Genomic DNA, 27,825 nt, shown 5'->3' with positions numbered 1-27,825 from the left:
GGTCGCAGCTGGTCCAGGATGAGCCTTTCCAAAGTCTTCATGATGTGGGAGGTCAGTGCCACGGGCCTGTAATCCTGGGGGCCACTGGGGCGTGGCGTCTTTGGAATAGGGACGAGGCATGATGTTTTCCACATCACTGGGACGCTTTGCAGGCTCAAACTCAGCATAAACAGTTTATGAAAGATTCCACACAACTGGGGGGCACAAGCCTTGAGGACGCGGGGACTCACTCCGTCTGGTCCAGCAGACTTGCCTGAGTGAAGTCTCCTCATTTGCCTCTCAACCTGGTATTGAGTGAAGGTGATGGGTGGGGGAGGGGTGTCAGGAATCCCACAGGAGGCAACAGTGCTATGGGAAGAGAGAGGCTGGCACAGTGGTGTGGCTCTGGGTTCCAGGCTGACTACAGGTGAGGTTGTAGGGGTGTGAGCAGACACTGTGGTGTCGAATCTATTGAAAAACAGATTCAACTCGTTAGCTCTATCCTCACCTCCCTCAGCTCCCCTGCTGTTGGTTGGCCTGAATCCAGTGATGGTCTTTGTTGAAAAGACTCACCTTTTAGCATATCCCCGCACACCCACTCACTTCACCAGGTGCACCTTGTTTAGTTCTCTCACCTTTAATTGGGTGTGGTGCTTGTCCTTAATTGCACTCACCTGTCACACAGTATATAAGGACTGCATTCACCTTTGGCTCACTCTTTCTTCACTCCCACACGGGGCGGCAGCAGAGCATTGGCAGTCCATGTGTGTCTTTCCTTCTTTGCTTTATTGAATTGAGAATAAAAGGAGAACCCTGTGAATGATTAGATGACTGCTTATTCTCATTCTGATCGGATGAGCCCATGATGCTGATTATTTAAACCCTGAGCCTTCCTTCCTTCACAACAGTCTTCATGCCCCTCCACACCTCTCTCATGCTGTTCTGCTGGAGTTTCCACTCCAGCTTCCTCCTGTAATTGTCCTTAGCCTCTCTGATCTTGTCCTTTAGTAACACCTGGACCTTCCTCACCTCCTCTTTATTGCCCCCTCTGAAAGCCCTCTTCTTGTTGTTGAGGAGGGCTTTGATGTCCTTAGTCACCCACGGCTTGTTATTTGGGTAACCTGAGTTGAGTTACTGTCTTATTTTCATTTTTCAAAGGTTTTTACCTTTGGTTTCGTTTTAAATTTGATTTTAGTTTAATTTGGTGTTCATAACAGGTTTGCCGGGTTTGGTTCTTATTGTTTTCAGTTTCACAGTTTTTTTGTTTTACTTTCACTTCACTTTCACTAAATGCTTAGAAGGTTTTTGCAGAAACGTGCAGAGAGTCTGTCTTTTAAAGACTCTAAACAATCGTATATAGATATCCCGGACAGGCGTTTACAGTAAAGGAGAGCTCCGGGTCGGACACATTCTTTGCTCATTGATTGGCTGTTTCCGGACAACCGTTTCGTCACTTATCTCCGCCCCCTGTCCTGAGAATGGAGCTGACGCTGGAGGGGGCTGCGTCAAGTGGAAGAACAGGAAGTCTAGACACTTAAAGTTTGAAAATAAAAGAAAGCTTCTAATTGAACGGTCAGGACATTGACCGCTAAAGCGGTTTAAGAGAGAAACAATATCGACTCGATATACACAGGTAAGGATGACACGTTTAAGTTCTAAAAACAATGGCAGCGGTAAAACAGGAAAACACACGTAGTTCAACAGTAAATAAACTAAAGCGACATCAGTTAGCAGCGGTCACATTTACAGAAGGGGCTTTGGAGTTGACGTCACGCCGCAATGCATTGTGGGAGCGCGGCACCATTTTCGGGGTCTACGAATCAAAACGAACTACGATTACAAGATGCTTAAAAGCAGCTCAAAAGAGAATGGACTGTATAGAGACCGATTGCGTCCAGAGGCGAAGCGGCGGTACTTGCAGAAAATCGCGTGCATTGGAAATGTGGACCGGTATGAAACACAGCGGTGGAGTAGAAACCCTGAAGACCAACCGCTACTGACGTAGCCTGACATATTTTCGTACCTTATCTGTGGAGTCAGCGCTACAACTCGTCATTCAAACAAAGGTAAGTCAGCTCGAGTACTGCGAGTGAAATGCGTTTGATTTCCCTGCAAACATTCAGATTAGTGCAGCATAAATTCATTCATGAGGGTGAAATTACAGTGAGAACATGTGGAGGCTGTTAGGTGAATAACATAGTGAGTTCAGTGCATTGATGTGACATTGTCCTGAAGGATTTAGTTATTCTCTATGGTTAAAGAAACTGCAATGATTTATTCATATTTATTATAAATAATTCTAATTATACATCTTGCTTCAATATTTGTATCTTGTGTCACTAAAAATACATCTTTAGTTTTATACATTGATTAATGACCTGCAGAATCTCCTTATCATATTAAGTGATTCATAATTGTCACTTTATGCTTTCTCCATCTCTAAAGTGATGACATCCTTGCATTACATGCTTTAGGTTCATTTTCTGCAGGCAGGTTTCTGACAGAGAACAGGCAGATTTACCCTATAAAATGCAGCGTTCTATAGATGGACACATAAAGAAATGAAAAATGACATGTATGTGCTAACTTTCTAAACACTGTTACATTTATGATAAAGTAGATAAAACACATTTATGTCGGCCTTGGCTCATAGTTCTTGTCTTTAAATTAACTTTGTCTGTGTGTGTTTCAGGTGCTGCACTCTCAAAGACTGAATGAACCAGCATTGCAGCCATGGGTCACTGTGAGCATCACAGGGAAGGTTGAAGCCGCCCACTGCACCCGTGTGGCCGGAGTCGTGGAGACCTGCACCCATGTCGCTGCTCTTCTGTTTAATGTAGAAGCAACAGTGCGGATCTGTGGCACAAGGACTGTTACAGATGAACCTGCATACTGGGTTTTGCCTGGTAATATGACCAAGATACAGCCAGAGGTTGGCCATAAGAGACTTCTCCTCTTCAGCTGCCCAAAAAAAGGCTCTTGATCAAAACATAAACAGACCATCCGTAATGAAAGGTAAAAGGAGCCGTCCTCAAAAAAGAAAAATCCCACCTGCTACTGTGGAGGAGTTGTCACTGCTATAATGCCATAATGTTTTATCTAGGGGTCTAAATTTATGCCTGTAGTGCACTGCCATGTAAATTATTTGCATTTACTGAATATGTACTGACTGAGTACCACTGTTCAAAAGTTGAATAAAGAAACAAACTAAGTTTTGCCTCTTTTTTTATTATTAAAACCACTTTATAGAACATCACATCAGTTACAATGTAGAATCCATGTCATTTATAGTTTATAAAAGACAAAATGTTTACACAAAATCATGACAGTGTTTACATGATATCACCCACTACTAACATTATTTACTGTATCTTTTGAAAAAAAAAATACCACTATTTATACAGCAAAAGACTTAAGAATATTTAACAGGAGCAAGTTTCATTTTCCCTGGTTTTACTATAACACTGTTCAACAAACGCAGCAAACCTTCACCATCTTATCCAGAAGGGTCACCTCTTCACCCTCACATGGAAGAAGTAATCTGATTGGCATGGTGGTATGTTTGAAGCAGGTCCCTTATGTAGCACTGGAACCCAGTCACGATGTGTTTCATCCATTTCATAGGCTGGTTTGCTGCAATAATGCCAAATAATTAGAAACTCTATAAAGAGAAGGTAGTTCTGCAGAATCACTCAGTAGGATGTTTGTTCTAATTTGCTATGACCTCAGAGCGCATCGAAAATAAAACTAATAGGCTATAAAGAGTGATATGAACATATTTAGAACTTACAGGTGTTGTGCCAAAGTAGTTACCCCCGTCAAAAATTGTTTCCCCATCCACGAGAGCGCGCAAAGTAGGAGGAGCCACTTGCCCAGCTCCGTTCTGTACGCTACTTGTCACTGATCTGCAGTCGACGCAATAAAGAGTAAAAGCTGGAAAACGGCAGGCTCGATTAATTTAATATTAGTTTCGTGACATTGTAATGTGCCGTGTGGAAGACAATTTACATTAAACTGTACACTGAAATAACCTGCTGGGAATACTTTGTCTAGAAAAATACTTTGATACTATAATACTGTAAAACCAGACGCGATCATGGAAACACGTCGCTCTCCGGTGAATTTACACTCGGTTTACACTTTGTAGCGAAGCTATCACGAAGCAGTTTATTTGCAAAATCAATCACAGTATAACCAATAACTACAGTAACGTTGGAGAGGGTTTCTTCACAGCAAAAGTTATGGAGGGATACAGATTTTATCAGGCTGTGTGGCATCGGCTGCCAAAATGTGTGCCCCCCCATCTGTAATCCATATTGGCTTTGCTATCACAAAGGGTTTATTTGCAAAATAAGTCACAGTATAACCAATAAGTACAGTAACTTTGGAGAGGATTTCTCCTTCACAGCAAAAGTTATGGAGGGGTACAAAATTTATCAGGCTGTGTAGCATCGGCTGCCAAAATGTGTGCCCCCCCCATCTGTAATCCATATTGGCTTTGCTATCACAAAGGGTATATTTGCAAAATAAGTCACAGTATAACCAATATGTACAGTAACTTTGGAGACGATTTCTTCTTCACAGCAAAAGTTATGGAGGGATACAGATTTTATCAGGCTGTGTGGCATCGGCTGCCAAAATGTGTGCCCCCCCATCTGTAATCCATATTGGCTTTGCTATCACAAAGGGTTTATTTGCAAAATAAGTCACAGTATAACCAATAAGTACAGTAATTTTGGAGACGATTTCTCCTTCACAGCAAAAGTTATGGAGGGGTACAAAATTTATCAGGCTGTGTAGCAATTCTAATTCGGCTGCCAAAATGTGTGCCCCCCCCCATCTTAAATCCATATTGGCTTTGCTATCTCAAAGGGTATATTTGCAAAATAAGTCACAGTATAACCAATATTTACAGTAACTTTGGAGAGGATTTCTTCTTCACAGCAAAAGTTATGGAGGGATACAGATTTTATCAGGCTGTGTGGCATCGGCTGCCAAAATGTGTTCCCCCCCCATCTGTAATCCATATTGGCTTTGCTATCACAAAGGGTTTATTTGCAAAATAAGTCACAGTATAACCAATAAGTACAGTAACTTTGGAGAGGATTTCTCCTTCACAGCAAAAGTTATGGAGGGTACAAAATTTATCAGGCTGTGTAGCATCGGCTGCCAAAATGTGTGCCCCCCCCATCTGTAATCCATATTGGCTTTGCTATCACAAAGGGTATATTTGCAAAATAAGTCACAGTATAACCAATATGTACAGTAACTTTGGAGAGGATTTCTTCTTCACAGCAAAAGTTATGGAGGGGTACAAAATTTATCAGGCTGTGTGGCATCGGCTGCCAAATTGTGTGCACCCCCCATCAATAATGCACATTGGCAGAGCTTTTCTTTGTAAATAAATAAAATTTAAAACAACATTTAAATATATATATATATATCGTCTTTGTAAGTCACAGGGCTTTTCAAAATTTTGCAAGTTAGTTTTGGCCAACCTTTCGTAGGCCTACTTGACTCCGACATTGTCAAATTTTTCCAAAATCTCTGGTCACGTGGGTTTTCCTCATCAATTATGCAAATTAGCTCACGTTGTGCGCACGAACCGAAAAACAGAGTGGCTCTGAACTAACTAGAAGATTACTTTACAATTTGTTTTCGAAAATAACAAACACCACAAGAGGATGGAACCAGACGAGTACAAGATTTTGGTTGCATATAAACTGAAAGGCGAGTATCCAGCGCTTTTCACGAAGAAAGAGAAGTTTCTTCTCCGAAGAAAAGCTGCTATTTACGACATTGAAGGTAATAACAGCAACTTCGTAGCGTTTATAAATGTCATCAATACATATATATTAACACATATACAATGGCATAATGCGTAGTCTTAATTTGCACTAACCGATTTAATTAGCTTGACCTTTCTTTGACCTAGTTAACCTCAGTTAATAGGCACATGGGCGTTTATTAAAGTAAAAGTTTTAAGGTTTGCTATTAAGTAGACAGCGTTAACTAAGAACTGTTTTCGTCCTTTTATAGCTTAACTACAATATATTACGTCGTAATTACTTTTGGAGTGGTATGTGCCACACCCTTTTACGCAGGTGTACCCACTGTTATGTCTTTATGTCTTTAAATTACATATGTGGAAAATTACTGACAGCAGGAAATGTGGAATTAAACTACTTTGAATTGATATTTGTATTAAAAATAACTCCATGATATCTGAAGGCCATTAGTTATAATGACTTTGCACATCCATCACTTTTTTTAGTATCACTAATACAGTCTTGTGTGTGGCATAATCTTTTTGGCTTCTGAAGCTGATGAGGCAAACACAATTTTTTCAGATTTTCATGCCAGTCCTACTGGGGCCCATTGCGGGCAAACAAAAACAAGAGAAGCCATTTCAAAGCGGTTCTACTGGCCAGGGATGTCAGTGGACATCAATAATTGGGTGGGTACTCCAAAACAAACTCTGTGTAATTCTACTACAGCTAACTTATTTTAAGAGGAACACAGCAATGTTTCTGTATCTCTCAAAATAAGTTATGTAAACCTTGATCATCAACTCTTGTGTTTCTTATTGAATTGCTTTTATTTTTGATTAGGTTTCCCAGTGTGCACTTTGCCAGGCAAGTGCTGCAACAATTAAAAAACCAGCGGAATACATTCCAATAAAGGTTAGTCATTGACCATAGCAAATAATCACATTTAATCAAACAATGTTTTCATTGCTTAGAAACCTACTGATTATATACTTGAAAAAATTATAACAGTAGACTAGCATTCTGTGTAATTTCAGTATTATTAACTTAACTATGATTTTGTTTTTAAGGTCTCTCAGCCATTTGAACTGGTTGGGATGGACCTTATTGGAAAACTTACTGAAACCAACAATGGACATCAATACATATGTGTTTTTATTGATTATTTTACAAAATGGCCACAAGCATACCCTTTAAAGTCAAAATCAGCCGGGGAAGTGACAAACTGTCTCATAAAATTTGTCCACCAGTTCGAAGCCCCCAAAAGGATTCTTACTGACCAAGGCAAAGAATTTGTCAATTCTGTAAGTACTTTAGTCTTTGGCAAAAATATGTGAACTCATATTTGAATAATTTTTGGAAAATGGTTCATTTTCTGTTCTTTATAAATCTATTTCTGAGATATTAGTATGACAGCTGTTTATTTAAATTCTTATTGTAATGTGCTTATAGTCAGTGTATATTACTTGGTTTTGCAGCTCAACAAAAGGGTTTGCGGATTGTTAAAAATTAAAAGAAGCCTCTGCTCCCCCTATCACCCACAAACAAATGGGCTGGTGGAGAAAATGAATGGCACCATCCAGAGGTATGGGGGTTCCCTTCAACCAAAACATGAATGTATGACATTAAACTATTAAAAAATGTAAATGATCTTTCATATGAATGTCTTCTATGTGCTTTGATTGTCAGAGCCCTGTGCAAAGTTGTTGGCGACCATCCAGAAATGTGGGATGAGTATCTGGATGCTGTAATGTTTGGAATCAGAACTAAAAAGCAAGTGACCACCAAATACTCACCTTATTACCTAATGTTTGGCAGAGAGGCTCGCTATCCTTCCGAAATCCCAGAAGAGTTCATGGTATGTCTTTCTGTCTGTGACAAACTACACAGAAATCCCACACAACAAAACTTTTTTAGTTTTTGAGGTGCAGGGAGATCATTTTCAATGGATGCTACGTCACCACCATAAAAGCACTACATCACTGAATATTTTTATGGATTGTTCAAACCCTCAATAACAGTTTTCTTCGTGTCCAGTCAATCCCAAGATACACTGAATCTTTGCCAGCAATACATTGTGTCTTAAAACCTTACCAAAGACACTTAATGTAAATTTTCACTGTATTTCTCAGTTCTTTTATGTATTATCTGTGTATCTTACACAAATTATAGTAATGATAGACATGTCTTTTGATTCAAAGGTTGATGAGAGTGTGGAAGACATTGTGGGGCAGGAGGAGCTGTCGGAAGACATTCAAAAGCACCAAAAGCTGTTGGAACTGGTGAAGGACAATGTGGTCAAAGCTCAGGAAAAAACAAAGGGCAAAATAAAAATGATGAAAAGAGATGTCGTCTTCAAAGTTGGTGACAAAGTTTTAAGAGCTAACATAAGAAGCCAGCAGAGGAAAGGGGGAAAACTTGAAGCAAACTTTTTAGGCCCTTACATTATTACAGCAATCCAAGGCAAAAGTGCAGATCTTCAGGATTCCAATGGGACAATAATTCCAAAAGTAAATATTGACCAACTAAAGTTAAGCAAAGACAGCATGCCAAGAGTGCCACACCGGGGTTCAAAGAAAACAGCAGCCACATTACTAACAGCACAACCAGGTCCAGCAGCACCAGTGGCGGTAGCACCACCACCACCTCCTCCTAGAGCTACTCAGGCTACAGCACCAATGGCATCACTTGCATCACTACCAGTTCAAACACAACATCCATCTCCAGTTCCACAAGGTATAGCAACAACGATATCAGATCCAGAGTCAGGAGCAACAGCACAGAAAGAGAACGAACCACCAGAACCAGCCACAAGTGCTACAGCACCAGAACACGCTACAGCTCTACAAACCAAATCCCAAACAGCAGCAGAGCCAGCCTCACAGACCATAACAGCAGACCCAGCCTCACAGACCATAACAGCAGACCCAGCCTCACAGACCACAACAGCAGACCCAGCCTCACAGACCATAACAGCAGACCCAGCCTCAAAGACCATAACAGCAGACCCAGCCTCACAGACCATAACAGCAGACCCAGCCTCACAGACCACAGCTCCAAATGCAACAACCACACAAGCCTCAGCTCCACAGATTACAGCCCAGCAATCTACAGCACAATCCATGGAAGCAACAGTTCCACTTGTGACACCAGCCCCAGCAACAGCCGCACAAGCTAGCCCTGCACCACCTCCAGCATCACCACCTCAAAGATACACTGAACCTGTTGCAGAGAAATGTAAATAAATATAAAAAAATTTTAAAATTGACTTTTATTCCTATGACAGTGTTTGTTTCAGTACTCTGTAGATCATGGCATAGCAAATTTTACACCTTTAAACAGATTTTTTAGGTATATTTCCTAAAAGATTCTTTAAATTCAAAAAAACCTTCATGGAGCAAAACAGTATAGAAAACTTGGGAAAGGATGTAAGCCACATGTGTAAAATTACACAAATGAAAAAGTGAGTCCTTCAAAACTGTGAATCTTTCTTTTGTTGTTGTGTAACCCAGAATGTTCATGATTGATATTGTACATCTGATGTACACTAAGAGTGAAAAGTTTGGACACACCTTCATTTTAATGTTGTTTCTTAATTTCCTTGTCTATTTTCTAGATTCATTGTTGATTAGAACTCGAGGCATCAAAACTATGAATGGACACATATGGAGCACTAACCCTAACACAAATGATGTAGTAAACCAAAAAGTATGAAAGAAACAAAAATATTTTTTATATCTTAGATTCTTCAAATTAGTCACCCTTTGCTTTGATCACTGCTTTGCGCACTCTAGGCCTTTTGTAAGGTGAGCTTCATGGGGTAGTCACCTAAGATGATTGTCACTGCATGAAAAGCATGAACACACGGAAAAACACTGAATGTGAAGGTGTGTCCCTAATTTTGACTAGTAGTGTATGTTCATCATTTTCTTCTTTTCTAAAATTGCTGTCATATATGCTGTTAGTGACATAGAATGCCCACTACAAGCAGTATATTAATGTTGTGATGATGACTGCCTGCCAGCAATAGTTCGAAAGATCAAATACTCTTTAAGATGCTGCTTTTAACAGCCCAGAAATTGACACTCTATTTTAAAGATAATAATAATAGTTTTGAAGGAGAAAAATAACATTTTTCCAGAAATGGTTATGTAATAGTAAAGGCCACAGGTGCAAGCTTTGAACATGACTATTTTAAAATCTATTCATGTAGCTTCAAGAAAAAACATAACTAAATTTTTTTGTTGTAATAGGTGTTTCTGCTGGAAAAAAGACTTGATAGGGGCAAGAGCATTTCTATTGCTATGTATTTAAATTCCTTTACCCCCAAATAAAAGCAAATTTAAGTGCTCTCTTTTTTTCTACAAAATACAATGTTAAACCATGTGCCCATTTTATCAGCGTCTTAAAAGTATTTACTCTGAAATAAATTTTGATTTACATTTTGTCCTGCTGACTTATCTCTTTTTCTCATTACTTTTTGTAGATATAATGGATGCCTGGGCTGGAAAGAGTCCTCATGTTCTACTCTCAAAAATTGGTGCTTACAAATTATTCTACTGGGATATTCAACAAATTGGTCCGGACATGGAGTTGGAAAGTGAGGTACAGTGATCTTTACTGACAACAATGCAACTATCAGTGTTTTATTGCTTGACAACAGTTAAAAAATGTTTACATTTTGTATTCGCAGTCTATTAATGCATATCTTGCGATCATGGTGAGACAATGCAATCGCCATAATTCAGCAAAAGCAGCATTCATTGATTCATTTTCAATGACAGCCATTTGGAAGAGAAAAGCTCCAAGACTCAAGGTAGGTATCTCTAGAAAGAATCTTGTGTGTATTGTTTAAGTACCTCGGATCATATCCACATCCAGATTTAGATTGGATAACAGCTTATGGAGAAAGAATGAATTGAGACTGGGGTTTGTAGATGTGGATAGTTTATTAGACTTGCCAGTTCTCTTTTGTTCTCTGCTTGTCTGGTTTCCTCCTTATTTTGTACACACTCCAATCAATGCTGAGATTTGCAAACATTTGGGCTAATACCTCTTTTGAAATCATCAACACTGCTTCACCTCTTAAATAGGTACCTTTTTATTCTCAAGTGAATCATACGTCACTGTTAAAGAGGCTTAAGAAAGCACTAAACATTATTCTGCAGATGGTACAATGATCGCGTTGAAAATGAGTGAAAATGAACTCCATGTCCAAAGAAAATCCTTAGAAAGACCTTTATTAATCTTGGAGGAAGTAATGTGCAAAACCACTTATAAAAAATATAAGATAGTCCAGCTTCTTGCACAGTTTAAAGAAATGAGGGGTGAATCATGGCTGTCGCAGAGTACTATATAAGTGGATGATATATAATATATCATAAATTGCTTTAATAAAAAAGGACTCGAAACAACATGTTATTGCATTTCTTTTTTTTATGTCTGAAGTTAAGATTTTTATTCTTTTGTTTTAATTTAAGATCAAACCCATGGAGCATGAAGTGATTCTGGGAATTGTAAATGAACATCATCACTGGACATTAGTGGTAAAAAAAATAATTGCATGTACAATATCCATCAAATCAGTTTTATAAGAAAAATGCATGGCATGCAGATAATCTTAAATATTGAATTATTACATGTAATTCTCCACCCAATTTTATTGTAGGTCATTTACCCACAAGAAAAGAAGTCGCTGTATCTTGATCCACTCGGAGAAACTAAACAAGGTATCCAAAATTGTTTGGAATCAACAAGGTAAGGATAACTGCTCAAATTTATTTTGACCCTTTATTAAAGTCTTTGTTGCTGTTGTTATTTTTGTGTTTATTATGACAATTATAAGTATGATGTCAATCAAAAAAAAGTGGTACTCAGAATTAAAAAACTAGCAGCAACAGGTTTAAATTTTAGTGTTGGCCTTCTGATATTGTGGTGTTTTGGGTTAATTTTGCCTTTAAAGAGAAGTCTCCCCATGTTTCAATGTTTATTTGAGGACCTGATGTCTGTATGAGATGATGTTTTTATATTAGAAAATATAGCACGGGGATAATAATGTTTAGTAGTTGCATAAAGTGTTGTGGAGGTTTAGCAATAAAACATCAGACAAATGTCTAAAATAATTTCACATAGGTTATACATGTGTGAATTTCATCTTTGCTCTTCCTCCACATCTCTTGAAAGTGTACTGTGTAAGTGATTGATTTCTATATCATGGGAGGAAACAGGAAAATAAAAGCACAAAATGCGAAGTCTACACGAAAATGCGTTGTAGACTTTTAAAAAGTTATGATTTTAAAAAAACAGTGTGGTCAGTGTTCTTAACTTGATGTTCAACAGACACTTAAGCTCTCCATACTGTTCGCCTTTTTGTGTCACCAAAATTTAAAAAAATGTTATTTGTTTTTATTGTACTTGTCTTTCAGGGAATTCATGCGAAAAAAAGGATGCAACGTCTCAAGATGGACTTGTGACACAGTCAAACACCCAAAACAAGTGGACGCTGCCTCATGTGGAGTCTTTGCATTGAAAGTACGAGTCTTAACCGTAATGCATACACATACACGAGAATATTGAAAATGTTGTGTTGTAATAAATGTTAATAACAGGAAAAGGAATATAAGATAATTACACAAGAGAATAAAGAGATTGATTCACAGAAAAAAAATTTCTATAAAATAATTTTTATAAAAATAAATAATATTAGCCTATTTAGTCATCTTAGACTCTCTTTTTCAGTTTGCTGAAAAGATCTTGCGAAAAGAGTCAATAGACTTTCCGTCTACAAAAAAGGCCATAAACACACACAGGCTGCAAATTGCCACCACTCTCCTCCTAGAGACAGGTAACTCATTTTCCACCATTCAGTGTTCTGACATCATGAATATTTTCATCATGATGGCTGTAGAAACAAACCATATAGTTTTTTGAATGAAATAATAAGTGCAGTAGGTAGTATACTCTATGTGAAATTTTTTCACTTTTTAAAACAGATGACCTGACAAACATCTGTCATTTCTGCGGGGAAGAAGAGCATGAAACTGACAATAAATGGGTAATGACATCAAGAAAGACTGCTAAATGTTATGATCAATTCCCATAAATGAAATTTTAACATTGGGATTTGTATTATTTTTTTTTTTTACAGATTCAGTGTGAGAAGTGTTTGAGGTGGTTCCACCAGCTCTGCTTGAAAAGCCCACCACCAGAAGACGTGTTTATTTGTTTCGCATGTACATAGTTGACACTAAAGGTGCACAGCTAGTGTTCTTATGGCACACATTGTTGAGAACACACATATCTACATATATAGATGTAGATGTTAAATTAAGAAGTCTAAAAAAAGAAATTGGTCTCCAAAGTTTCTGTAGTTATTAGTTACACTGTAATTTATTTTGCAAATAAACTCTTTCGTGATAGCAACGCCAATGTGCATTATTGATGGGGGGGGGGCACACATTTTGGCAGCCGATGCTACACAGCCTGATAAATTTTGTACCCCTCCATAACTTTTGCTGTGAAGAAGAAATCCTCTCCAAAGTTACTGTACTTATTGGTTATACTGTGACTTATTTTGCAAATATACCCTTTGTGATAGCAAAGCCAATATGGATTACAGATGGGGGGGGGCACACATTTTGGCAGCCGATGCTACACAGCCTGATAAATTTTGTACCCCTCCATAACTTTTGCTGTGAAGAAGAAATCCTCTCCAAAGTTACTGTACTTATTGGTTATACTGTGACTTATTTTGCAAATATACCCTTTGTGATAGCAAAGCCAATATGGATTACAGATGGGGGGGCACACATTTTGGCAGCCGATGCCACACAGCCTGATAAAATCTGTATCCCTCCATAACTTTTGCTGTGAAGGAGAAATCGTCTCCAAAATTACTGTACTTATTGGTTATACTGTGATTTATTTTGCAAATATACCCTTTGTGATAGCAACGCCAATATGGATTACAGATGGGGGGGCACACATTTTGGCAGCCGATGCCACACAGCCTGATAAAATCTGTATCCCTCCATAACTTTTGCTGTGAAGAAACCCTCTCCAACGTTACTGTAGTTATTGGTTATACTGTGATTGATTTTGCAAATAAACTGCTTCGTGATAGCTTCGCTACAAAGTGTAAACCAAGTGTAAATTCACCGGAGAGCGACGTGTTTCCATGATCGCATCTGGTTTTACAGTATTATAGTATCAAAGTATTTTTCTAGACAAAGTATTCCCAGCAGGTTATTTCAGTGTACAGTTTAATGTAAATTGTCTTCCAGGCACATTACAATGTCACGAAACTAATATTAAATTAATCGAGCCTGCCGTTTTCCAGCTTTTACTCTTTATTGCGTCGACTGCAGATCAGTGACAAGTAGCGTACAGAACGGAGCTGGGCAAGTGGCTCCTCCTACTTTGCGCGCTCTCGTGGATGGGGAAACAATTTTTGACGGGGGTAACTACTTTGGCACAACACCGGTCGTGCAATCACACATTGCAGCCGACCACACAGCAAATACGAACCATGGCTGTTGTGTGTGCCTTTGCTCCCTTTTCACTTGCGCTAGACCCCCAAAATGGCGGATCGGGCCAAAATCCTTTCCACGCCCACCCCCGTGACATCACGCTCCAAAGCCCTTAGTAGTGTAAGTAGTAGTAAATGGTAAAAGTAGTAAGTAAGTGTTTCTGTGAAAGGGGCATTTTATTTTGAAAATTTGTTTCGGAAGCATACTTCTTCCTCTAAGTAACTTGGCGGTGTGACATTACAGTGAACACACGGGTTAGCCAGTCTGACAGCAATCAATCTTCCAGTAAGCAAAGGAAATCTCTGCATTATCCGCCCGGATCTATATTATTTGTGTTATGAGAAGAGGACGCGGGCTCTCTTTGGACAGCGGTGAGGAAAAAAAGTAGCGCCGGGGCTAATGCTAGCTTACGGCTGCCTGTAACATGACCTAGCTTAATCTGTTAGCACTCACCATGACAGATTTTCAAGTGTTACAGCTGCTAATAACTAACCGAGAAAAGCCGGGCATATGCGTGTACAGCTACCTATCTGAACACCGTGTGTAGGAATGTGTAGGAAGATGCACGGCGTCACTGCTAACTCTTGTTCGATAACTTCGCTAAAAACATTTTTAATAAACAATCCATCTTCCATCCACTGCAGTTTGATACTTTAAAGTTATGTAACTGTAATATTAAGATGAACAGAAGTGATTCGACTCGATCCAAACTGTGTTTGCGGTGTTGTTCGTGTCCGCTGATACGAGTGTGTTTGTCCTTGCTGACACCTCCGGCTTCAGATTGACCAGCATGGCTGCAGCGCCTCCACTCAGACGGACAGACTCGGCCCGGGGCGAGTTTTCCCCTCTCAAACACTTTGTTGTGGCCAAGAAGACGATAAGCGATGTGTTTGAGCAGCTACTCCACTACGTAAAGGAGACTTCAGAGTTTGTGGAAGGTGAGAGAAGTTTGCCTGGGAGCTTCTAACACCGACTTCTTGTCAATCAGGAATGTTGGTGCAGGAGGCGCACAGCACTTGGTTTTCTTCATGCTGTGTTTTTGTGCTGACAGACATCAGCGGGAATAAAGCTTTGGAGAACATCACAACTCAGGATCAGAAGGAGCAGATTAAGGGATATACAGACAAACTGGCTGTCATCAAGGAGGTGCTGGCACGCAGGCACATGAAAGTGGCCTTTTTTGGCAGGTTAGTCTACCTGTTGACCAGACTTTTTTTTTTTTTTATTTAACGACTTTATTGTCATTAAAGTTTTTGTTATTAGTTTACTTCAGTGATGTGTTTGTGAGATTTAAGAAGATCAGAACGGATATTACAATATAAACGGTGCATTTGTGAAGAAAGTGGACTCACTCTCGGGGAGACATCTTAAGTCTTGCTAAAGAAGTCTTTTTATTTTTATTTCAGTGTAATCAGATGTTTTCACATCTAGTTTTACTTTTTATGTTAACTTTCGTTGAACTTTAATAACCATGCTTTACACATGCTCTACCAAAAGCAGTGCTATTCTTAAATGGTATTTTCCAGAGCGGGGTTTTCGTTGTGACGCTCTCAGTCGTGAGAATGTTAAAGCGCTCTTTTCCCTGTCGTGCCGATAGGCGTGTCTTTACTTTCATTTTCTTTAACTATGAGTCACGTGCCTCGAGTAGTTACCTGACCGTGAAACTAATGTGTCACAGCAAAACAAGCAATTCAGTCAGATGGCAATAAATTGCACCATACAGCAGCTGGACTAGCTGAAAATAACAGGAACTTTGTACGTAACACTTTCATTTCTTTATGAGTTTTTAAACTTATGAGCACACTGAGCAACAACAGGCCTCACTTGCAAATGAGACCTCGAGTCTCAGTGGGACCGCCTCTGTGAATACAGGTTAAATAAGTAAGTAAAAAAAATCTGTTTGTTGATCTTAGGACCAGTAATGGTAAAAGCACAGTGATTAATGCCATGCTGAGGGATCGAGTGCTGCCAAGTGGTATTGGCCACACAACCAACTGCTTCTTGAGTGTGGAGGGCACCGATGATGATAAGGCCTACCTCAAGACAGACGGCTCAGATGAAAAGAAGAGTGTCAAGGTAAGTTTAACTCAGAGGCAGCAGAACGTTTTTGGAAGTTTGCGAGCTCTGTCTAGTAATTATGTGCGCCTGATCCCCTCCAGAGAAACTGAGAACAAAGTTTACGTGAACACACGCACCAGAATGCCACCGTGGTCGTTAATCAGACCATCTGTTCACGCTGCTTGCCGCTCTTTCTACTCATACTATATGTCCTTATCCTTGTTGTTTGTGTTTTGCTATTAAAACACCAGTTATAATGGGACTGAAGTTTTTCACAGTTGCAGAACAAATGTAGCGGTTGAGTAGCTAAATGGACTGGTTCTTATATGGCGCTTTCACACTAGCACTTATTTCTGTGTAAGTGCTTTCTGTCTAACTTCACACACATTCATACTCCAATGTGTCTGCGAGCATGCAGAGTGGAGCAGCCAGGGACTGAACCACAAACCTTTCAGGTAGTCGATGGCTTGCTCTACCTCCTGAGCTACAGCCACGTAAATAGTCAGTCGAATGCAAACTGAACTGGGCAAAGGCTGAACTTGTAGCCATGTAAGAACATGTGACATGAAGGCAGGATGTTTAATGCAGTGTCAGGTGTCTGAAATTTAAAGGAGACTCTACAGTCTTGTTTACTGTGTGGAGCTGAGCAGCTTCATCTCACCTTCCTGATAATCAGTCTGGTGTTTTTACGTGTTAATAACTGAAGTGATTAAAGTGAGGTGGGTTTCCAAGTGGTAAATTTGCTCATATTTATGAATAATGCGCTTCTACTCAAATCAAGCACTCGGAGCACTTTTCACTACAAGCCACTTTTCTTCCAGTCATACAGACCTAAGGTGCTTTGTTAATACACTCTCTCACACTCTGATGGATTCTTTGGGACAATTCAGGGTTCAAACCAGCTCCCTTTGGTGGTTTTTAACACAATTTGGTAGCTGCAAAATGTGCTAAAATTTTCATTTGCATTACCATAAACTTTTTGTGTAAATATTCCTAACATCAGTGGATTTCCTCCCCGTCTGCAGACTGTGAACCAGCTGGCTCACGCACTTCTCATGGATGAAAGCCTGGATGCCGGCTGCCTGGTTCGTGTCTTCTGGCCAAAGACGAAATGTGCTCTGCTGCGAGACGACCTGGTGCTTGTAGACAGGTAACAGGATCAGATCTTCGCATCTGAAAAGTCCACCTATCTCGTACGTTTGGTGTATTTGACCTCCCTTCTGACTTCCAGCCCTGGCACAGACGTCACGTTACAGCTGGACAGCTGGATTGACAAGTTTTGCCTGGATGCTGATGTTTTTGTGCTGGTGGCAAACTCGGAGTCTACACTCATGAACACGGTAAAGTGTCTCACACACATCAAGCTCATGTTTGGCTGCTGTCCTGATGTCATTCTGTTTCAATAATTAGTTGCAGCAGCACTTTCATGCGTAGATAGAGAATAACCTGAGCTGGGGAAAAGGCCGGAAAACGTTTTAAATCATCGAAACAGCTCCGTGGGTGAGCACCACTCACTTAAGGTTTGATCAAAGAAATTCCCTCATTGTCAAAGGAGTTTGCAAAGAAAAGTGTCTGGACTTCTTTAAGTTGCTTGAAGATGTTTCACCTCTCATCCGAGAAGCTTCTTCAGTTCTAAGGTCAAATGGCCGAGAGTCCCAGATTTAAACCCAGTGGGAGTTTCCCCCCAAAGAGGGACAAAGGACCCCCTGGTGATCCTCTAATCACATGAGCCAAGGTGTGAAAGCAGGTGTGGGACCTAATCAGCCAGGGTTTCGGGTGAGCTCATTGTGAAACCTGGCCCCACCTTGTCATGTGAATTCCTGAGGTCAGATGGCCCAGGATGGCCCCATCTGTGATGGTTTGAAAGAGGAGTGAAAGAGGCCATCTATGTCCACTGTGAGCGACCATCTTTGAACAGAGGCGGTGGTTTACGACACCAACTGTCTGCCATCTATAATCCAGTTTTGAGTTCCCTCCCCAGACGCCTTAACGCCCACTCACATCCTGGGCCATCTGACCTCAGGAATTCACATGACAAGGTGGGGCCAGGTTTCACAATGAGCTCACCCGAAACCCTGGCTGATTAAGTCCCACACCCGCTTTCACACCTTGGCTCATGTGATTAGAGGATCACCAGGGGGTCCTTTGTCCCTCTTTGGGGGGATACTCCCACTGGGTTTAAATCTGGGACTCTTGGCCATTTGACCTTAGAACTGAAGAAGCTTCTCGGATGAGAGGTGAAACGTCTTCAAGCAACTTAAAGAAGTCCAGACGCTTTTCTTTGCAAACTCCTTTGACTATGATGACCTGGATGACTGAGAACCTTCACAGACAAATTCCCTCATTGTTCCCGTTTTTAATCCAGCTCTGAATTTTGTCATCGTATTGCCAGCACCTGTCATCTTGGCTTATCTGATCTGTCTAGTCAGCTTTTTTCAGATTGCCTATATGCTCATGTCAGTCATTAAAACCATTATTAGGCTTGTTAGTTACTGATATTTTATCTGCTCTTTCTTTGTCAGTTACTTGTTTAAATGTATATTAATGCATATATCGATAGCTATTAGATGATAGAGTCGCTGTGTCCGTCGGCCCGTTGTCACCCATCATTGCTCTATAAGCCTCTGAGTTTTCATTGAAGTGGATGGTGGCACAGCAGTTTGACTCCAATTTTCCAGTTCCATTAGTCACATGTGAGTGCCAGAGGGGCCAGTGTGGATGTTTTCTATGCTGTGCAGATAAGAGTGCAACCAGCCAGTGTTTATGTCCAACCACAAACAGGCCCCACTCTTGTTTCTGTCTGCACATTCATGCAGCATGAAGCTAAACACAGCCAGTCACAGAGATCTTTAATGCAGCTGCAGCTCTTAAAGGCAAAGCAGACTTGCATTCCACTCTGGGCTCTTCTGTAGATATAAATGGAGGATTTATGTAAATAACTTAGATGGCTGAGTAGCAAACATAAAGCTACCATTTCTGCATAAGTGTGCAAACCGTGAGGATTTTTACCCCTGCAGACTGCACCCTGTCAAATCAAACAGGAGCTTTCTTTTGGAAAGAAAGAAGTGACGTTTGAAATAATGCTTTCTGTCTTTACTTTTCTGCACTACTCAGACTGTCCTTTAACACCCGCACTTCTTTGCTTTTAGGAAAAGCACTTTTTCCACAAAGTGAATGAGCGTCTTTCAAAGCCGAACATCTTCATCCTCAACAATCGCTGGGACGCCTCAGCAAATGAACCAGAATACATGGAGGACGTGAGTATGGGATTGCTGTGTCATCAGCCTCCAATGAAAGAGATTGTTACTTTGAGAATACATAATGTAAAAAACCTCTCATACGTGAAGGTGGCGTGTCTTCTTTTTCAGGTGAGGAAGCAGCACACAGACCGTTGTGTGAACTTCTTGGTGGACGAGCTCAAAGTTTTGGACCGTGATAAGGCACCCAACCACATTTTCTTTGTCTCTGCAAAAGAGGTGCTCAATTCCCGTATGCAGCGTGCACAAGGCATGCCTGAAACAGGTGAGGATACAGGGAAGGTCGGGCTAACGAAGTGTACTACCCAGATTTCATACACGTCCATTCACCAGTGTTACGCAGAAGCCTTGATATCAATATAAAGCAGAACTATGAACGAATATTAAATTAGAGGTTTAGATGTTTACATCCGATGTGAGTCAAAGTATAGTACGCATGCATTTTTGCAGTCATGTTCAGAACTTTGATCTTTCTAATGTGATTAAATTGTCCAACAGGTGGCGCTCTTGCTGAGGGCTTCCAGGAGAGACTGAAGGAGTTTCAGTGCTTTGAAAGGAGGTTTGAGGTGTGTTTGTGTGCGTTTAGGAAAACGGATACATTGAAGCTTATATTCCAATGTTTACTAACAAACTGAGTGTTGGATGGATGTTTTAGTCATTACAAATATAGGATTCAAAGAAACGTTAGGTTGCATGGATGCCTGCTGAGAGTTGCAGTTAGCGCATCGTCAGAAATTACAGCTGAAGAAAGAAGGAAACTCACCGCTAAGCTAACTGAGATCGTTTCCTCATTCATTGTGAGCAGGAGAAGAAAAGAGTGGCTGCTCTACAAGAACTAGAACTTAGCTTGTTGCATAAGTCTGCTAACATTTGAGGAATAAATAAGAAATCTTCAGATGTTCATTTGCCAGCTGAAAGTAGTGGTAGTAGTAGTCTGTGTGTGTTTTGATGTTTTTTAAAAAACAAGAGTCAGCGTGGGTCTTTCTTCGAGCAGTAACAGCTGACAGAAGAGGTCAGCTGCTCAGACTTTGACTCCCACAGGGCCGTCCACTCGCTGCGCCTTTTTACATCAACCTGCGTCTTCATTGCTGAAATCTAGATTCACTTAGGTGAGGGCATCCGTTTGTTTAGTTCAACCTTTTTTCATTGAGTTTTCTATTGCTGTTTTTTTTTAATTTTTTTTATTTTGCATCTTATTGTGGTATTTTGGTTTTTGTTGTATTTTACTGTATAGATCCTGGGAATAAATGCACATAGAATAAGAGACATTTGGCTTCACTGGCAGCTTGGTCTGGCTGTTGGGGTTGTTAGTGATGGATGCTGGAACATCAGATTAGATCCAACATAGGAAAATGTTAAAGTAGGCAATTAGCAAGTTAGCATACACTTCTCCTCCTCCTTTACACCTGAAATAGCCCAATAAAGGAGGAATTGTTTGGAAGAGAGCATATCAGACAAATTATCATACGGCTGGAAAAGGGGAAACAAAAAGAGCTCTGTGAGAAAAACAAAGAAAGCACAGTTCTGATAAAGTAGATCTACTATATCGTTAGAGAGCTGCTTCTGTCAGGGTCAGGAATCTGTTTCCAGTAAGTCATCGCAATACTCTTTACTTAACTTAAAATGAAGAACAGCTACTTTCAATCCCAACATGACATAAAATTCCTACTTATCTATGTTGCACTTCCTCCTTCACTCTGTTGCGTTTGTGTTTAAATTCACTTTATATGTTGATTTTTATTTCTTAATTTTGTTGTGAGATCACCAACACACTACTGTGACCAAATGTGGGCTGTGTGACACAAGATATGCACTCTGCTGCTGTCGTTTCCATACCTGTGTTTCCATTTCTTTTCTTCTTCCTTTAAGTCAAACGTAGCAGGTGTTTATCTTGTTCTACATTCGTCCCTGGTGGCGTGCAAGTTCCTGCACGGCGTCCAGCAGCAGCCACAGTAAATGTCACAGTAACCTGTGTGTTATGGCCTCGCAGGAGTGTATCTCGCAGTCAGCAGTGAAAACAAAGTTTGAGCAGCACACTATCAGGGCCAAGCAGATCACAGAACAAGTCAAGAGCATAATGGATGCCATCCACATCGAGGCCGCGGAGAAGAGGTGAGCACCCACTACGTTTTCTTTACTCATAATGTCTGATCTTCCTCCAGCTGAAGGGTTTCTAGAGATAAAACATCAGCATGCTGAAAAATTATGTGGTAATTTGAGTTGTCAACACGTTTTTTGGGGGGGATTTTTTTGCTTCTTTCTGCTGTGCAGGTCTAATCAACATTTTACTGTCAAGTTATTTACCTGCTAGTTTGCATGTATGACAGCATTTCCTGTTTCGGGGGCGGGGGGGTCTTCAGAGTGGCGGCACTGGAGGACAGAGAGTATCAGATGGATCGGCTGGAGTTTGTCAAGAATCAACTCAACCTGCTAGTCGATGAAGTTAAAAAGAAGATCAAGGCAATCAGTGAGGACGTGGAGTCCAAGGTAACACTGACAAAAGGAGAAATGGATTTGTTTCTGTCCTGAAGGATCTCCAACCTCAGATATTTACTTTGTGTTTACACTAACACATGCAGTGCTAATTATCTGCTGATCAGTTAGGTGTTTCATCTGATCATAGTTTTTAAGGAGCCAGATATTACTATATATCAGCTAAGAGGGTTTTTTTCTGCTTATAAAACAGATTTCTCATTTATTTATTAACTTGTTCACGCTGTCTGCTTTGATTGACAAACATGTTGCCAACAGCAGACGGCAGGGTGCCCTCTGGTGGCCAAATTATGCAACATCAACACCTGATTGAAGGGTATTCCACCTGTCTCTTCTTTAGATCAGCTGAGAAATTTATCAGATGTTATAAATGCCAGTAGGTCAGCAAATATTATATCAATCAATCAATCAATTTATTTGTAAGCAACATTTAAAAACCACACAGGCTGACCAAAGTGCTGTACATAGAAACAAAAGTAACAAGTAGAACAAACACAGAGAACAGAGAGAATAAAACACAAACTCGGTCACAATTAAAAGCTAGAGAGTAAAAATGTGTTTTCAGACAGGTTTTAAAAATGTTCTAATCTGAAGAGGCAGACTGATCCAAAGTTTGGGCACAGCAGTCACAAAGGCCTGGTCTCCTCTGTGTTTAGCCTGCTTCTAAGATCAGTCAGAAGCAACTTATCAGCTGACCTGAGAGATCCTTTAGTTAAAAGGTCAGAGAGGTATGACAGAGCTAATCCATTTAGAGACTTAAAAACAAGCAATAACATCTTAAAATCAATTCTACAATGCACTGGAAGCTAGTGTAAACGAGCCTGGAGAGAGATGGTCGTGCTTACGAGTGCCTGTCAGGAGTCGGGCTGCAGCATCCTGAACTAGCTGAAGACGAGAGAGCAGAGCCTGGCTGGTACCAAAATAGAGACTATTACAGTCGTCAAGCCTGGATGAAATAAACGCATGGATCACTTTCTCAGAGTCAGCAGATGACAAAATGTTCTTAGTTTTTGCAATTATATCAATAATATCGGCTCAGCGATGACTTGATCAGGATTCAAAGACAAATAAGATGGAACGACCCATTTTTAACATTTTATTTGAACTAACTGATTAACAGAGCTTTTGTCTGTTTCCTTTCTCCTTTAAATGAAAGTGTTAACTGAATTACCTCTATATGCAAAAATGAAACTCTGTAATTGTTTTTTTTTTCTTCTTTATTTTGCTGATATTGAAATTGGAAAAACTTCTTGATGCCTGGACAGAAACCAGAGGAAGCTCCATTGTGTGTCATTGACGAGTTCAGCTTGAGCTCCCATGTTGTGTTTTATCCAGGTTTCCACCGCCATGGGGGAGGAGATCTGTCGCCTTCATTTAATTGTTGATGAGTTCCACAGTGACTTCCACCCCTCACCTCAGGTCCTCAAAATTTACAAGTCTGTAAGTAAAGGCAACATAAAAACACCTCAGACGAAATAAAAGCTAATAAAATGATGTTCGGCTTAGACAGCGTTGCTGTAAGGGTCAACAATCGATGCTCATTAAAGTTGTCTGCTACACATTCAGTCACCAAGCAGATAAACTGCCTGTACATGCTACTTGATGAAGTTTCTCTCTACTACGCTGTGTACTACACACATTTACTTTAACTTTGTGTACTTTTATCTGACAGGCATCTATTTCCTTCCTCTGAAAGCAGCTAGCATCTGCTAGCTTTAGCACTACAGTGTTCCAGTTTCAGTTTTAGTGCAATAACAGATGCCAAGTCTGCATAAACACTGTGACAGGGCCATGCGTGCGAAGATCCTTTTTTCCATCTGACCTCTGACCCCTGTTGCTGTTGGCAGGAGCTGCTGGCTCACGTGGAGGAGGGGATGGGCAAGAATTTGGCTTTCCGCTGCTCCAATGCTGTCAACGCCTCTGTTCAGTCCACCCAGGAATACATGATAGGTAATTCACGTAACATGGATGTTAAGTAATAAGAGCTCCTTTGCAATGTTGCAATATAAAAGCTGAAGTCGTTAATGCAATGTCTAAAACTTTTCTGAAAATGGTTTCATCTCTTAAGAAATGGACATTTTTTTTATTAGAAAATGGCTTCAGGCCAGCATTTCTTTTCGCTCCATCACTCATTCGCAGCATTGCTGAACTTGGTCAGAATCTTTTTGCCTTCAGGCTGATGTCTGCTATACCCAGATCACTGCTATATTTACCCTCCTTGCTGAATGCCGTCATTCCATGCCCCATTATGCGACAAATGTGTCACTGTCATGCACGCATGCAAGCTGTGCTCGGTGACAGTGATGTTGAAAAGGTGTTAATGTGCCCTCTGATGAAAAGACTTCAGGAGCCGTTATACAGATCGGTTTCTCTTCTTCCTTGTAAGGATAAGTGCAGAAAAGCAGTGTCGGAATCCAGAACACAAATGTGTCATATTTGGTTCTAAACTAGCCCAGCAGGTCCCTAAAGTTATACCAGCTCCAAATGTGTCCAAATGTGAATGTCCTCATTTCGAAGGGCTGCCCACCTAGTGTGCAAATATACCTTCTCTTCATTTTATGCTGGGGTTCTCCCTTTCCAGAGAGCATGCTCCCTCTGCTTCCCTCTTCAACCCAGAGCCAAGTGTCCATGCTGATGAACAGCAGGAAGTTTGACATGAGTTACGACCTAAACTGCGCCACACTTTGCAGCGACTTCCAGGAAGACATCGAGTTTAAGTTTTCGCTGGGCTGGAAAGCATTAGTCCACCGCTTCCTGGGATCTGCCAATGCAGAGAGAGCTCTTAGACTGGTGGACCAGAACTTTCAGGTGCGCACCAATCAAGAATTATTATTGTAATGAGACTTTTTCACACCCTATTCTGAAAAACTCTGGTGTCATTCCTTAGACACCTCGCCCAGCACTGCCTCAGACCCAAACACCCTCCTCCTCAGCGCCCCCCACAACCGTGGCAGTGCCCAACGAGCAGACAGCCCTCATGACCCAGGAGGACCTGGTAGTAGCCATCGCTTCCCTCAATTCCCGCACTTCAATGGGCATACTGGTCGTTGGAGGAGTGGTATGTTGTGTCTGAGGTCGTTTTTAATTCCAACATATGAAATATGGTGTGTGAGTGAGGAAGACAATAAATCCATTTTTTTTTATGTAGCACATTTAAAACAAAAGTGATTTACAATAAAAAGAAGAAGGAAAAAAATAGAAGAAGCTGCTCTTAACCACAGCACTGGTTTCACTGTCAAAGATGTTTGAACCTGTTTTAATAAAAGGAGCTCGAGAACCCAGGTCTCATTTTAACCTCTCAGTTAATAGTGGACAGTCAAACAATATGAACTCTGATTGGATGTATTTAACTGTAAGAAACTGTTTGACATTGAGTTTTTATTTGATGCACTCCCTGAGCTTTGTTATGGACCAGGGCGTTCCAATATTCAGAAATCAAAAGTAATATAAAGTTTAGCTAAATGTCCAAAACGGTGTCCAACGAAATTCAGGCCTTGTTTGCCACCACTGAACTAGCATGTTAATAATAGGAAGTTTCCTATTAAAAATGGTTGATATTTGTTGCATTGTAGCTCAAAAGGATTGTTTAGATGACCGTCTTTGTAAACCTATAGAGAGAAGAGTAGTATTTGCAAATACACAGCGCTGAACTCGACATGTTTAATGTAAGCTTCCACCACTGAAACAGCAAAATACGCATGCTTCACCTGCCTACTCTCTCTCAGGTGTGGAGAACCGTTGGCTGGAGGCTGATCGCCCTGTCAGCCTCTCTCTATGGCCTGCTGTACCTATACGAGAGACTCACTTGGACCACGAAGGCAAAGGAGCGCGCTCTGAAGCGGCAGTTTGTGGACTATGCATCCGATAAAATGCAGCTCATGGTCAGCCTTACGAGTGCAAACTGTAGCAAACAAGTCCAACAGTAAGTGTGCTGCCTTTCATATTATCTGTCTGTCCAGTGAGCTGACGGTGTGTACTGTGGACCATCTAATAATAATTCCTGCAACTTGCTCTTCTGTGTGCATGAATAGGTTATAGCCTCGTGGTTTTTGCTTCCCTCCTCCTGCCTCCTTTCCTAATTTAAACCTACACAGCTCAGCCCCGCCCTCTGTAACAGAGCTAAATAAATAAGCAGTGCCACACTGTGCCCTCTGTGTTACCAGGGAGATGGCAACAACCTTTGCTAGGCTCTGTCAGCAGGTGGACCAGACGCAGAAAGAGCTGGAGGCAGAAATCCGTCAACTGACAGCGAAGATCGATCAGCTGGAGAGCATCCAGAGCCGCTCCAAGAGCCTGCGGTCAGTCCAGCTCCTTCTCTTATCGAGAATAACGGGAAAAGTACAGTGTCTGTCTGGGAATTTATCAGGAACCAGTGTGGGGAACGTTAACATCTCAGATCAAATGAATGATAACAGTAATTGAAAACGTATAGTTGAGTTCTACATGACAGATATCACAAAATGTTATCTCAAACCAAGAAGGTAACAAGTCATGTATTTATTTTTTTATACACGATGTATGCAGACATAAAGCCACTGACCTGGAGAAACAGCTGGAGGAGTTCAACAAGCAGTATTTGCAGCCTGAGCAGTGAAGATCCTGTTCTTCATCGCTCGACAGTTCAGCTCTCACGGAGCCAGTCATTCCTCAGTCCGGTGCCACGTCACTGCAAGATCGCGTAAACTACAGCCGAGGTTTATGCGCCGATGTTTTGATAATCAGCTTCTCAATTATTCATTTATAATTTTTTTGGTACCCCGGGAACAGTTTTCAATCTGAATAGCCACAATTTTTTTCCCCTTCTTTTTTTTTTAATTTTCTAGATTTGACTGTTAATCTTTAAAAAAAATTTTAAAAAAAAGATGATTATTAATGTTCTTCATGATTAGCAGAGAGACAAGCAAAGGCCCAGACACAACAGGGTCTGCTGTGTGTCAGGCTCTTTAAAAAGCAGTGAACACACCTCAAAACACACCTGCCTGTAACACAGAGTCCTGTGCAGATACGCTCCATGGGTCACTGTTATCCTGGTCGGCGTGCACACCACCGGTCGGGTGCTGTATTTGGACACTAATGTGCTTCTGACTGTGAATATTTCAATAACCTCTATGGAGCAAATGAAGTTGGTCTGTACGACTGTACGTGCATCTGTTTGGTCACATCTACACTGTGTAAAAGCAAATTAATTTAATAATGAAAGAAAATGTTTTCACAGTTACAGGAAGCTCAGTAAATTCACTCAATCATTTGAGTACGAATGAAAAGCTGAAGCCTTGTCTTCTATTTTGTAATACTCCAAACTGTATAGAACAACAACTTTCCATATATATATAAATATATATATATATATCTATATATATATATTTTATTTATACCCATTACCTGATGATGACTACACCAGTGTGCACTTTGTAACTTTTTTTCCTCAAATGTGTCCTGAAGTATGTGTAGATTTTCATTAAAACTGCAACGATATAAAACGAGATTTTGTGCGTTTCTTTTTGGACACTTACAGAGATGAATGAATGGCGTGAAGTTGACAATTACATGCAGTCTGCCGCTGATAATATGACTAGTGACTGTAAAATTAACAGCATCAAATCTGTGGCTGTCTACATGCACAGAAATCTCCAGCCAAAACTACATCAATTTGAAAGACGAATCTGTCACTGAATTAGGAGGCTGGTTTGGTGTGACTAGAGCCATAAAAGCGACACAAAAAAAACAGCGTGGCATATGAAC

At 40.6% G+C, this 27,825-nt stretch overlaps 2 protein-coding genes across 3 annotated transcripts; both read left to right on the top strand.

Annotated features, from left to right (window-relative positions):
• Positions 1-1,468: 1,468 nt before the first annotated feature.
• On the top strand, positions 1,469-27,563 carry mfn1b (mitofusin 1b). Of its 2 annotated transcripts, none has more exons than XM_005479212.4 (18): positions 1,469-1,612; positions 15,056-15,213; positions 15,327-15,462; positions 16,189-16,351; positions 17,359-17,483; positions 17,565-17,673; positions 19,483-19,590; positions 19,702-19,855; positions 20,089-20,156; positions 21,581-21,702; positions 21,951-22,077; positions 23,419-23,523; positions 23,931-24,033; positions 24,665-24,891; positions 24,971-25,141; positions 25,809-26,005; positions 26,247-26,381; positions 26,608-27,563. In XM_005479212.4, the coding sequence occupies exons 2-18, from the start codon at positions 15,066-15,068 to the stop codon at positions 26,675-26,677; spliced, it is 2,268 nt and encodes a 755-aa protein (XP_005479269.1). In that variant the 5' UTR covers positions 1,469-1,612; positions 15,056-15,065; the 3' UTR covers positions 26,678-27,563. The 2 variants fall into 2 exon arrangements, with proteins under 2 accessions (XP_005479269.1, XP_005479268.1); XM_005479211.4 differs by lacking the exon at positions 1,469-1,612 and adding an exon at positions 14,416-14,646.
• On the top strand, positions 5,221-13,169 carry LOC109196911 (SH3-containing GRB2-like protein 3-interacting protein 1). Its single transcript, XM_019351458.2, has 14 exons — positions 5,221-6,436; positions 6,591-6,662; positions 6,818-7,051; positions 7,226-7,332; positions 7,437-7,605; positions 7,949-8,984; positions 10,234-10,352; positions 10,441-10,563; positions 11,228-11,293; positions 11,416-11,504; positions 12,173-12,278; positions 12,486-12,591; positions 12,740-12,801; positions 12,895-13,169. Exons 1-14 carry the CDS (start codon positions 6,413-6,415, stop codon positions 12,985-12,987), a joined length of 2,406 nt encoding a protein of 801 aa, XP_019207003.1. The 5' UTR covers positions 5,221-6,412; the 3' UTR covers positions 12,988-13,169.
• Positions 27,564-27,825: the final 262 nt, after the last annotated feature.

The sequence above is a fragment of the Oreochromis niloticus genome, linkage group LG23, assembly GCF_001858045.2.
Source record: "Oreochromis niloticus isolate F11D_XX linkage group LG23, O_niloticus_UMD_NMBU, whole genome shotgun sequence".
Lineage (NCBI taxonomy): Eukaryota > Metazoa > Chordata > Actinopteri > Cichliformes > Cichlidae > Oreochromis > Oreochromis niloticus.
Note: the sequence above shows the minus strand (reverse complement) of the source record. Positions and strands in the feature narration are given on the sequence as shown.

Bases quoted from the DNA above. Each gene is read 5' to 3' on its own strand.
- LOC109196911 (XM_019351458.2), top strand. From the start codon at position 6,413: ATGTCAGTGGACATCAATAATTGG. The intron at 8,985-10,233 runs GTAAATAAATAT...TACTTTTTGTAG, and splicing joins TGAACCTGTTGCAGAGAAAT to ATATAATGGATGCCTGGGCT. The intron at 12,279-12,485 runs GTACGAGTCTTA...TCTCTTTTTCAG, and splicing joins GTGGAGTCTTTGCATTGAAA to TTTGCTGAAAAGATCTTGCG.
- mfn1b (XM_005479212.4), top strand. From the start codon at position 15,066: ATGGCTGCAGCGCCTCCACTCAGACGGACAGACTCGGCCCGGGGCGAG. The intron at 20,157-21,580 runs GTGTGTTTGTGT...ATGGCCTCGCAG, and splicing joins GCTTTGAAAGGAGGTTTGAG to GAGTGTATCTCGCAGTCAGC. The intron at 24,034-24,664 runs GTAATTCACGTA...CTCCCTTTCCAG, and splicing joins CACCCAGGAATACATGATAG to AGAGCATGCTCCCTCTGCTT.